The 13,511-nt window shown below is 39.5% G+C and overlaps 1 protein-coding gene across 1 annotated transcript in view; it reads left to right on the top strand.

Annotated features, from left to right (window-relative positions):
* The window catches only part of DSCAM (DS cell adhesion molecule), a gene marked incomplete at both ends in the record, with an annotated part of 461,919 nt that overhangs the window by 434,897 nt on the left and 13,511 nt on the right, over positions 1–13,511 (top strand). Inside the window, 3 exons of the mRNA XM_084272693.1 lie at positions 1,264–1,413; positions 5,078–5,275; positions 8,447–8,749. Of these exons, the coding sequence (XP_084128819.1) occupies positions 1,264–1,413; positions 5,078–5,275; positions 8,447–8,749 (651 nt within the window). The remainder of the gene's footprint in view (positions 1–1,263; positions 1,414–5,077; positions 5,276–8,446; positions 8,750–13,511) is intronic.

The raw sequence follows: 13,511 nt of genomic DNA, 5'->3' as shown, positions 1-13,511 counted from the left end.
GAAAAATACATTACAAAGCTGTATAGCACAGCGTAGTGGGAACTTCTCATGGCCTTTTTTTTACTATTAGGAGTGGGTAACAAGGCTGTAAAGAGGGCAAAAGAAAATCTGATAGCACGCAAATAATTGTGCTGTGAGCACAGAGTCAGTGGGAGATTTATGCTGTTAAATCTTCCACAATCAAGCGGACCAGATTTCTTTTTGGAGCAAAATATATACAATACAGAAAACACAAGTGGAGAAAAAAAATTAACATAAAAAAAATGCTTTACAGCACTGGCTTTCTGCAGGGATCAAGACCTGTGTAGAAATTTGGTGCATATATCCTACTCCATAGGGAAGCAATAGGCAGCAGAACCATGCTCACTTTTTTTTCCCAGTCCTTCCCAAGGTCAAGGCTTCACCTTGCAACTTTCTCTGCAGCTGCAAGAAAGCACACAGTCAGCTGGACTGACTATGTGGTGAGAAATGTATACAACTCACATAAAGCTCCCTCAAGCTTCTTTTCCAAGCCTACAGAAGTGAGTTTTGGTGCAGGGACAGATGGTAGGACTTAGCCCTTAGCTCCAAGAACAGCAAAACCCGGGACTTAAGGATGAATAGCTGCCCTGCAAGTATATTCCCATTGTCTTCCCTGTGGTATTCACATGCTTAAAAATAAGCAGCTCCCTAAGAGTAATCTCGGGGTCACAGACATCCCTTTCACAATAATCTGTGTCTGGAAAAAAAGCTGGCTGGTAGAGGGTTAGTTAGCAACATTACCTAACAACCTCCTTTTGGGAAGACATGGGAGATTTTGCTGAGGACGCTACTAATTAGGTTAATCAATATAAGTAAATTGAATATGTTATTGAAAAGCTCAACTGTGCTCTCCGAAAATGAAGGGGAAGAGGGCAGTGTTCAAAAGATAGGAAAGAAAGATATTGAGCCAAAACCAGTTACACACAAAACAGCTTTTTGGAAGGATGCTTAATAGTCTGTCTTAGTTGCACATCTCTAAGGTGAAATAATAATAATAAAAAAGTAATTTAAATTACACTTTTTCTTTGGTTTTTATGAACTTTGAGTTTAAACCCAGAGGCTACCAAGCTGTGGAACACATTTGAGAGCCATCCTCAGCCCTTACAGAGATGAAGGAGCTGTTACTCTCAGATGTGACACGCAGCTGAAAATAAGTCTAGGCAGTGGCTGTAAAGCTCTTATGAAGGCAAACCCAAAATTCATTATTCAAGACCTGATGTGTTGGGTTTTTTTTACTTGCAGATGACAGATCAACAGTTCTGCTCACTGATGCTGACTTTGGAGAGACGTCTAAGCAGAAGTCACTGACTGTCACCCACACAGTACATTACCAGTCTGTGTCACAAGCTACAGGACCACTAGTGGATGTTTCTGATGCCCGGCCAGGAACAAGTAAGCATATAAGAGAATATGTCATCTGGAGAGGAGAAAGCTATAAGAAAATGAATACTGTGCTCCTGCATTTGCATCCTCATGGGTTTGAAATCTATTTAGGTCAGCAGAGAACATTTCTTATACAATTGCATTTAGTGATTCAATATGCCAAAAATTGCATATGCATCTGAAATGTAGGTATAATTTGAAATAATTCATACCTGGCTTTCATTAAATCAAATGCATGCTAGATATTAAGTTCTAGAATTTATTGAGTAAATTAGCTTAATGGGTTTTAGTGTCTAATATATTTTTTCTCAGTGATCAATCTTTATTGTATTTCAAAATACATCTTCCCTCTTCACCTCTCTATCACACAAGAAATACATTTCTCAATTACTGCTTTTCTGAAAAAGTTGTATTTCCAGTTTACTTTTCCCATATATATTCATGTTGAGTTATTCTACCAGTGATTAAAATTCTATCATAAATTAACATACTGCTGCAATCAATTCTTCTTAATTTTGCTCACGAATGTATTCCATATCTATGTATATGGAAATGAAAATCACTAGATTGAAGGAACACTATGTGTTACGAATATTACCAAAGTGAAGCTCACTAGCAGTGTGCAGTTTCTAACCTCTCTTGGATTGTTTCTGTCTCCTGATGTTTCAGAATCTTTTTACTTGGTGAGTTTGATCAACAAAAATGCTGAAAGGTCAGTCCATCTGCATCACCTAAAATTTAGTATATTTGAAAAATCTTAATTTCATCCTAATTTCCACCCCAGCCTTTATAAAATGACAGCTATTCTAGTTGTGACCTTGCTGCCTTTCTAACTCTGACAGTGTTAAGCTATAGGTAGTTATTTCTTGAGGGCTAGGTTAGTACCACCATTTTTCATCTATGGAGAGTCATGACATTAGAATCAGAAAAATCAAGATATGACATTTGTTTTCTTTCTAGTACCACTTGTCTCGTTCCTTTAGTTCATGTAGGTGCTGGCTCACCTGCTCACTAAGAGCAAAACATATCATATCATTCTGATTATCTTGGAAGATCACAATCATCTGAGTAAACAATAGATTCTCCATTGTTTTCCAACCCTGTCTTTACTGATAAGGAGGCACTGCCCTGAAATTGCCTGCCTGTGCCACACCACAGCATTTTATAGCACCAGCCTCTTCCATTCCTATTCCCCTTTTTGTGTGCAGTAATGTGCTTCAGTCCACTGAGTTTACAGGGAGTGACTTCCCCCAAATTAAAATGGTGTTTAACTTGAGAGTATGATCCATTTCCGGCCCAGCTTTGAAAACAGAAGTCCACCTTCACTTTAATTTTGCTGTAAAGATCTGATTGCAGCAGTGCACAGGGTTGGCTCAGAGACTTTTTAGGTCATTCTCTCTAGATTTAACACACTAAAATAGCTTTGATAGAGACTAGGCTGTGAGATACTGTTTAGACCCACAGCCTTCTGTGTGAAGAGGGGTGGCTCTGAGGTTGTGAATCCTCCTGCCCTGGCACACTCACCAGTTGGCAAATATTCCTTTACAGCACTTGTTAAGTTGTTCTCACACTTCTTTTGTGTTTATTTATAAAAGAGGTATGCTCCCTGAACCTTGCCTTGCTCACCTGAGCTACAGTTCAGTTTCAGCACAGGACAGCAGAGCTGGCTTAACAACCGGGGCGCCACATGTATGATGTTTCCCACCACACCAGCAGCTCTGGAGCTCAGCGTGTTACAGAGATCCTTATGCTGAGGCCCAGCACTGTGGTGCAGTGCTACTGCTCAGCACATGCTCAGCAGGATGAGCACTGTGTGCTGGCAGCAGGCTTTCCCACCTCCTTCAAATTGCTGATGAAAGCCTACTACTGAATCACGGAATCAGTTGAGGTTGGAAGGGACCTCCGGGCACTGGTTAGTCCAACCCTTCTTCTTAAAGCAAGGGCTGGCTGCCCAGAGACATACAACTTTTGAATACCTCCAAGAATGGACACTCCACCACCTCTCTGAGCAACCTGTGCCACTGGTCAGGCATCCTCACAATAAAGTGCTTCCTGATGTTCAGAGGGAAGTTCCTATTTTTCACTTGTGCCCACTGCCTCTGGTCCTCTCACTGGGTGTCACCAAAAAGATCCTGGCTGTCCTCTTGGCACCTGCCCTTCAGGTTTCTGTATAAGATGATGAGATTTCCCCCAAACCTTCTCTTCTCCAGACCAAGCAGCCCCAGCGCCAGGCTGAGAGTTTTCCCACCAGCACGCTCCTGTCCTTCATGTCTTCCCTCAAAGCAGGCACGAAGCTCGCTTCTGGCTGCGCGGACAGCCACGTGCCAACTTTCCACAGCTGGTACCAGGGGTGGTTTATGCTGACAGGCTGCTCATGTCGTGCCAAGCCCGTTTTTGAATGCTATCCATGTGAGGCAGCTATTTGTTGCACTACCAGGAGGATCAATTATCAATGGCACCGGGTTCATATTTTTCCACTGCTGTAGGGGGAAGAAGTGAAATAGGAGAAGGATCAGACCGTAGCTGGTATTTGTAAATAAATACCTTGTTTCTTTGAAGCAGCAGAATACAAATTCTTACCGGGAATGCTCAGGCAGAAGCAATTCTCAGAGTCATTATCTGGGTATTGTTTTTTTCTTTAAATTGCTTCTGCTAAAGTCTCTTACCTTGAAGACTGACAATTTCACCATTTGAATATCAAAGAACATTTGAATAGATTTGAATTTTTCATTTCTAATACCCATTTTCTCTATTGTTAGTAATATCCCTTCAGAAGCTTCGAAGATAAATCCTTCAGTGCTGATTTAGTCACTTTCGGTTTGCCACATAATGAATTTTGTATCCCACTTGCTTTGTCAGAGAGCACAAGACTCACTTTTACAGAACTATTAACAAAACCAAGGAAGTAAATTTTGGCAGATAGTTTACTTTTACTCCTTTGGTTACCACATTATCTCTAGGACAATAAAAAAACCCAAACACTGACAACCTTAAACAAGTAGCAGATGATTTTTAAATTTGTATTTACTTACCTTTTTTTTTTAGCAGACATATCTTTATGAACCTGTTCCCACTGAAAGTCTGATAGCACTACATATTACATTTTGTCTTGGCTTTCTGTTAAAAAGAAAGGGAATCTGCAGCTGATGGGAACTGTAATACAGTAAAACTATTAGTCAAAGGTCCAGAACAGGAAACTATGTCACCACATTTCTGAGCACAGGTTTTTAGAAACAGTCATCTACCTGTTGTAGGGTGTTTCTGGGAAGACATCTATGCCAATAATTTAGTTTGCTTGAGATGGGGTGTGAAATCCCCCTCCTGACCTTTTTGTCTTGTGCTCTTTCCCATCTCAGAGTGGTTTTGTGACTGGAGAACTGCTTATATTGGAGTAAAGGGATAATGAAGGTGTCCATAGGAGATCGGTGGGGCTCTCAGCTCTTCAGTGGCACCCTTTTTATAATGTATGGTTTCATTAGCAATAGGGTATTTCAAAAAAGCATTAGCAATTTGCTAATGGACAGCACTTTCACTATACATTTTTTCCCCCACAAAGAATGCTTGGTGTGTTTTCTTAACCAAAGCGATTTCAGATGTCATCTGCTTCTGACAGGACATGTTTCCTTATCAATTCAAGAGTCCAGTGGCAAAGTCCCTCTCTTTTCCATCACAGATCCTACCACAAGGAGAAGTGCAAAAACTGGACCCACAGCTCGCAACCGCTACGCTAGTCAGTGGACCCTCAACAGACCTCACCCCACCATATCAGCTCATACCCTCACCACAGACTGGAGGCTGCCCACACCCAGGCCAGCAGGATCAGTGGACAAGGAAAGCGACAGCTACAGCGTCAGCCCCTCGCAGGACACAGGTATGGGGCACTTCCGAAGGGCTGCACTGGGAGATGGGACAGCAGTAGCTGCAATAACCTTCTTGGTGTACTTCATTTGGTGCTTAAGTGGCATTATTTTTCCCCTTGCTAGGGTGTTTTACTGTAAGCTACTTATAAGGGGTGCCATAAGTACATATAGTGCTAATGATAACAAATACTGTGGCTGCCATTTCTCATGCCACACACACATACTGAGATCCTTTGAAAGATGTGGTGGTAATTCTCACTGTAGCTGAAGCTCTGGACTTCCTGTATCTGAAGGAAATAGTAGGAGAATTTGCTGCATGAAATGGCATTGACCAGGAAGGGGCAGTATTGGCAACCAAGAATATGACTGAGCCATAGGTTTTAAGGTTTGAGCTACACTGAGGTTAATGTTTTCCTTTTCCCATTCATGTTATACAGTCATAGAACTTATTCAAAGCAGAAAAAGTGAGAAGGAAAAATCTGGAATTAGAGCCCAAGTCCAAATCCATTCATATCACTGAATATTGCAGCAGCCAGCTCTGATGTTCTTCATAGGTTTTTTTCCTCTAGATGATAAGTGGGGACACACTGAATACATATTCTGCCTGCAACTTTAATCTCTTCTTGATGTCTTCACATTATAAATGCAGTTGTAAACTGAAAAAGAAGCTTTCTTCTCTGCCCTACACTAAACAAGTGACCAAAAAAAGGACAAATGAATGAGCAAATGATTAAGCAAAAGAATACTCACAAAGAAAGCTTAGTACAGGTTAAATATGAAGAAAGGTAAAATACTATTCAAAGATATGCCTTACAGAAGCAAATCCAAGCTTACTCTGCCCTCCTCAGAAAGAATTGCCTACCTTCCATCCTGATTCTAGGGCAAAATTGATTGTCATGTGAAAAAGCTGTGTTAGACCTACAAGGCAGTAGGTGTGGCTGTTTTTATTCCCTCTGGAAGAACAAGCATCTGACTACCCTTACATCCAATAATTTAGAAACTGGAGTTCTCATCTCTTCACAACTCGTTGCAGGCCCCTGTGCTGTCTCCATAGGGTGATGTCACTCAACAGATACCTCTGACAGCAAGCTGACAAACTTCATCCTGATTTCTTCAGGTGTAATTATGACAAGGCTCTACAGATTAACGATACTAGCTATACAGATACATACATAAATAGCAAATGTTATCTCCCTTTTTGTAGGCATTCCAGATTTCAGGGGCACTTGCGTGTGTTCCAACATTGTGTCACGCAAGGACATTTTCCAGTATGTGTGGCAAGGGGATGAGAATTCAAATTGCTGTGTGGTTTATTAGATAAACTACATGCATTTTTGTAAACAGACTTCATAATCTATGTTTTAAAGGGGATAGTTTCCTACTCTGGATCTACTCTTGAACACAGTGATTTATGTAAGGGATAGCAATCTTTAGGCCATGCTCAAGAAAGGTTTTCTGGTGCCAAAATATAGCTCCATTAAGACACTTGGTTTCTGGGGAAAGAGTACAGTACTTCAGAAGTTTAACATTTCCAATAAACATTGTAATAGATGTAGCCAAATTATGTGTACAAGAATCAGCAATGTGCAAATTTCCTCTCTTTTCAGATCAGTTCAGATTTCTGAATCTAGGTGATGCAGTTGATATCCGGCAGAATTTAGTACTTCTTATTGAAAAAAATTCCAGGTTTACAAAGCAGTGGCCTTTAAACTTAGGAGAGATGTATCGTGGCAGTTCATAGTTGTAACCAATTTCTAATGTTCTAAATAGAAGCCATTATAAATTTTCTGATTAATTTAGGTTTCATGAAGTTCACCTTGACCTTAGATGAACTTTCATCAAACCTGAAGTAGGTGCTTAAGCAGATTCTTCCTGGAGTAGTCTCCCTAGGATATGGCGTGTAGGAAGCTGCAAGTCCTGTCTGAGCTTCATGGACCAAACCATGATCTTTGCGTAACTATCACATTTACAGACACTGTTCTATGGCACAGAGCAACTGGAGTTTTCCGGGATTTTCTAGTTGATCAGAAATTTGGAAAGACATTATTTTGGTCTGACTTACAAATCAAAGTTGAAAACCAGAATGATGTTTCCTGTGGGAAAAAGAAAAAAAAAGACTTGTTCAAGTTCGGTCCGGCTCAAAATCTTAAACAAGCTACAGCATATTATAGAAGTACTTGTCATTTTAAATAATGCATGGTCCTGTTTACCATGGATGAGGACTGTTGTTCTTTGTGCACAATGGAAACTGTCAAAAGGATCCCAGAACACAATAAAATAGATAGATTTGCAGTAACGACACAGTTGCCTCTGGAACAATGAATTAGCTACTTCATCATGCCTGTCTATTGAATGTCACCACAATGTCTGCAATTGTATAGATCTTATGATGAAGCATGACTTCTGCCCAAGGAACTTGTGAAAGTCCTTGGCTCTTCCAGCCCACTGAAGTAGAAGTTTGATGGGTGCAACAGACCACTGATTTGTTCCCACAGAAAGGAGCACTGCCTTTCCAGAATGCTTTGGCATGTATCAGTAGCTTAAGAAATACCGATAGATGTTCTCAGAAACTCATCAGCATGAAAGAACAGCTTCTAGGTCTGTGTGTGTCTGCCTGTGTGTCAAATAGGAAGACCCCCTTAGCTTCAGCAACATTGGAAAAAAGCACTTGAATGACTGCAGCTGGTAGCTCCCAAACACTGCTTTCTTAAGACCTTTCTTCCATATGAGAAAGTTTTAAGGTTGAAACAGGTACAGAAAGACTATCCTTTCTCACCTAGACATCACCTCACAGAAATATTTCTGAGATGCAGTAAAAAGACAATGTAAAGAAGCTGTTCCTTATTTTACTGAATCCATTTCTAAAATTTTTAAGGCATTTAACTTTTAGAGAAATTAATCTTTTTTGTGTATTAAAGGTTATTTTGTCTAAAACATTACTTCAATGCCAAGCCACATAATGCTGCTAGCAGAATAAACTTCACTTTAGATTACCTGTAATTATCAAGTAACTGACTAAACTAAAATTGTGCAGACATTTATAGTGAAGCAGACAATTTAATTAAATCCCCTTTAAAGCTCTGCTTCTTATTAAAAAATACTCTCATGTTCATAGCCCTTTTTTTTACCCAAAAGGATTGTACAGGTGTTTACCTTCTCACATTATTTACATTTCTGTTTAGATCGAGCAAGAAGCAGCATGGTCTCCACAGAAAGTGCCTCCTCAACATACGAAGAGCTAGCGAGAGCATACGAGCACGCAAAAATGGAAGAGCAGCTGAGACATGCCAAGTTCACCATTACAGAATGCTTCATATCAGACACATCATCGGAGCAGCTCACGGCAGGGACTAATGACTACACAGACAGCCTGACCTCAAGCACGCCATCAGAGTCGGGGATTTGCAGGTTTACCGCATCCCCCCCCAAGCCTCAGGATGGAGGGCGAGTGATGAACATGGCAGTTCCAAAGGCACATCGGCCAGGTGAGACTCTAAAGGTAACATTTTGGTCCTTGGGGTGAGAATTTTATCCCATGCCCACTCTGGCTAAAAGGAAAGAGTACATCACAAGGAGGAACGTGCACAATACAATCCCCTATTTACACAGATAAGTGCTTTTTGTCCCAGCTAATATAACATTTGAGTATGTTCTCCCATGTATAGAAAAATGAGGAACTTGGACAGTTAGATCAGAAAGGGACATCAAATCCACTCCTCTACAGCAGGCAATAAACGCTTCTGGGATAAATAAGATCATATGGGGGTACATATGCCCATTTCCAACTCAAGCCACCCACTAATAAAACGTGTCTTGCAGCAATACTTCGTGCTTGAGAGCAAAGGTTTTCTATCAGAACAGTTCATAACGACAGATTGTGCAAGATATACTATCCCTTCTGCCTTGTAGCTCGTCAAAGATGTAATAACCCTTTGGTGATGTTCTTGAGCTGTTATACTCTCTCTCTTTGACATCTCCTAATATCAAACTAGGATTATCTGAAGGGGAGAGGAGAATAAAAAAGGAGAAAATTTAGACAGTGCAATAGCTCAAGGGATACAAAACCTTCTACCTTCAGACAAATTTACACCCATGTCAACTTCTTGCTGACTGAAGGTGTCTCAGGGACATCTGTCTGTTGGACTCAATCAAAATTTCCAGTTCACATAGAATGTTGCTTCTAGTGAGGTTCCAGTGCACAATAGCACCGGTAGGGTATTTGTGGTACTCTGTGATTAAGCACATTATAAAACCTTCAGAACATTTGTCAGAGAACATGATATCAGGAGCATTCAAATGGGAAAAAGGCGTAATAACATTAGTGTGCTTTCTGGAAACATGGTTTATTTTATTTAATTTTTCTTGAATATATCCATTTGCCAGTGTGGGTGGGGCTACTTAGGTACACAGAAAGTATTCAGTAGTGCTCATATAAAAAAAAAGAGTAATGAATAAACGACAGTCTTTTGCTTAATATACACCATAAATGGAAAAGCAGTTGTGACAATGGAGGAACAGAAGATAGAGAATGGTATCAGGAAAGCCACTCAAAAGCAGGACCTGAAACTGAAAAGAAAGCAGAAAGGATTTTTCCAGAGAAAGCAAAAAAAAAGAACATCGGAAGACCAAGCAGAGGGCAGAAAGTTATAAAACACAAGCCAGGAAATTAGAGTATCATACAGATAGGTAAGAAGGAATATAAGTAGGAAGTAAAATAGTGAGAGAAATGACAGATTTCTGTGTAGTCACAGAGCAGAACTACAAACCCAGAAGCTGCAGAAATAAAGATAGAAATCATTTTCATTTCTAACTCAAAAAAGTAAGATAAATATTTGTCCTTACTCTGCTAAAGGGAAGCATCTGCATTCACATCTAAATCAAAATTGCAGCCTTCTCCTTCCAGTCAGTCAACAAACATTTTTTATCATTTCTTTAACAAATAGCTTGCTCTCTTTCTTTCATGTTCCAAATACATTATTTATGCTTATTTAGCATTTGGAAATACTCTAATATATTCCATATAAAGATTATGTTCTTGAGGGCATACAGCATCAAAATTTGTTCCCTGTGCTGGAGTTAAAAGCTTCCGGGGTTGAAACATCATCAGAGCCCCTCTACTGAATTACAGACTTGTAGCCATCTGTAGCTCTGTTGAATTTTTACCTGCTTTTCTTGATTAGCTTTGGCTTTCCATTGCAGTAAGGAAATTAAATATATCACAAAATGAATGATTTACTTCAATACCTTGAAAAAAATTGAGGGTTCCACTGGAACAGCTTGAATGCTGACCCATAGATATTGAATCATATGTTATTAAAAGTTACTTTATGAAGTGCTTTAAACAAAATATAAAGATTTGAAAGAATTTTCAATAGTAGCAGACAGACCGTTATTTTTTGTGTTCAGAACAGTGAGGAAAGACCTACCGGGCATCTTTCTTCTTTCACCCACCCCCTCAGAAATTCTGCATAAGTAATTAATAATTCAAATACAATTAATCAAAGTAATTCTACATTTGGAAACATGAAGAAGAAACAAAAAAGTTTAGATTAAGTAGATGAGAATATCTGAGATGAAAGACTGACTATGCTTCTTCAGCACATCTTTATTCTTCCTTGAAGTCAGTCTTTTCTTTCAAGATAACTTCCACCTGTTTTTGTGGTGCTTTGCTTCTCCCCCAACTTGATCTCTTTCTTGTACAATGTCTCTTTTAATAAGTGATGCTTCCTTCTTCCTAATCTCTGGTCTCACTTTTCAAATTGCCTATAATGCTACTTATAACAACTTTTATAGCTGCAATAAAGGTTTAGAAGTTGGCAGTGAGTAGGGTTTTTTATTTAAAATAAATTCCAACAGTTATAAAACAGTATCAGATAGTGATTGTGATAGGACATTGTGAAACTAATTTATCCAATGGCAAGGCTGAAACTTTACTCAAGAAAGGTAATGATGAAATTCACTGGTGAAAATTTTGTCAGCCATAACTGACAGAGCTATTACAGCATCTATTTGATCACCTCATCATTTGAATTATATTTGGAAGGCTCATCAGATGTCTAGGCCAGCTTTCTTAGCCACAAGACTACTTCTAGTTCTCTGTACAGAGCTGTAGATGTTTTCTGCATCATTGTGCTGACACTGGCCAAAACTTTCAAGTATATAGATGAGGTGTTATCAAATATTCTCAATGCAAATATTTTAGAAGTTGAATCTTTCTTAAACTTTTCAAAAGTTGTAATTACAGGAAATGGAACATGGAAGTAAGACTTTCTAATTAATTCCTACTTTTGGTGTTTTGAAAAAATGTCTTCTGCATCCTTACATTCTGATCTTCGCAACTCCACAGGCAGATTTTTGGAAAAAGGTTGTTATTTGTAGGTTTTAATAGCATTCTTATTTTTGCTTTAATAATAACATATTATAAGACAACAATAAAACCGCAATGGCTGCTTAACAGCACCTTCTGCATAGCTTCCAAAAATGGAAGAGTGGATGCAGACCTGCACATGGGTTTTTGTGGACTTCACAGAGCTGCCCAGGTCTTGAAGCTGACCCACTGCAGATGGTGACAGTTCTCCGTAAGCCATCAGAATAGTCACCTGCTCCCAGAGGCACACTGAAAGAGACTATCAAAGTAATAGAAATAGCACAGTAGTTATTTTAAACATGTGGGATAAATCATATCATTTAGGAAAGTGAGTCTTTAATTCCTAACCTCTGTTCAGTGTTAATATTCTTCATGGTATAAAAATGATGTCAGTACACTGTTAGCATTGCATCTTTCTCAGCATCTAAGCCCCCAGAAGTTTGTGATTATAATTAGTGTTCTCATCTCCACAGTTGTCACTAACTAGAAGTTTGGTTTGTATGATCAGAGCCTCAAGGAATAGACATACTGGGCAATCACCTCAACAGTAGGCTAGGTCCTTCTGGTTCAAAATTGAGGGACTTTTTCATATTAATATTCAGAAATTTCAACAATTCTTACCCAAAGTTTCCCTGGGAGGCTGCAAAGGAGTCAGTCCATCCTCCAAAGCTGTCATTCAAACCGTGCTTTCCAAAATTGGGTAGGACAGAAATCTGAAGTAAATATACTCTTTCTCTACCTCCCACTGTGTCATCAAAGAATCTCTAATGTTAAAAAGTGGATGATAATTGTAGAGTTTGAAAAAGTTTTATAATTATGTTTCTCTTTCCTGCTTAAAAAATATTAGCCACAAATTGAGTTATCATAACAATTATTCTTAACTGCAATAAACATTACAGTAGCACTTTATTAAAAATAGATTCCTGTTATTATAATTTTAAATCTCAGTAATAGCCTAAGCCAAGAAACCTCTTGGGTTTTTTTCCTCTCTTTATTCCTAAATATTGTGCTTGAGAAAAGAACAGCTATTAACTGGAAAATATTTTGATATTTCTGTGCTTCCCAAGTGCTATTTATGTCTTTCACGTGGAGTGACCACTTACTTGCATCCTCTGGCAATGGAATTCATGCTTGGAAAAAAATAATATCTGACCAGTGCTTGAATAGAATCAGATGTCTTATTTGCAGAAACCTCTCTTTCACAGGGGTACTGCAAAATGCAGATCCTCAAATGATATTTTTCTCTCATGCTAATCATCAGTAAAAAGAACTTCTTCAAATATCATAGAATCACGGAACAGTTTGGGTTGGAAGGGATGTTAACAATCATCTAGTTCCAACCCCCTGCCATGGGAGGTGGTTGGGTCACCGACCCTGGATGTATTTAAAAGACAGGCAGATGAGGTGCTTAGGGATATGATTTAGTAGAGGACAGCTACGGTTGGACTCGATGATCTCAAAGGTCTTTCCCAACCTAGTGATCCTGTGATTCCACTGGACCAGGTTGCCCAAAGCCCCATGCAACCTGGCCTTGAATACTGTCAGGGAGAGAGGCAGCCACAGCTTCTCTGGGCAACCTTTGCTAGTGCATTATCACCCTCACTGTAACCTAAATCTACCCTCCTTCAACTTAAACCCATTACCCCTTGCCCTGTCACTACCTGCCCTGCTAAAAGTCCAACTCTGGATCTCTTGTAAGCCCCCTTCAGGTATTGGAAGCTCTTTGGAGCCTTCTCTTCACCAGGCTGAAACAGCCCAACTCTCTCAACCTGTCTTCATAGGAGAGCTGCTCCAGCCCTCTGATCATCTCAGTGGCCCTTCTCTGGGCTCGCTCCAATAGCTCATTATCTTTCTTGTACCAGGGGCCCCAGAGCTGGGTG

Source organism: Gallinula chloropus (genome assembly GCF_964237585.1).
Source record: "Gallinula chloropus genome assembly, chromosome: 1".
Lineage (NCBI taxonomy): Eukaryota > Metazoa > Chordata > Aves > Gruiformes > Rallidae > Gallinula > Gallinula chloropus.
The sequence above is the reverse complement of the archived record's forward strand: the minus strand, read 5'-3'. Positions and strand labels throughout refer to the sequence as shown.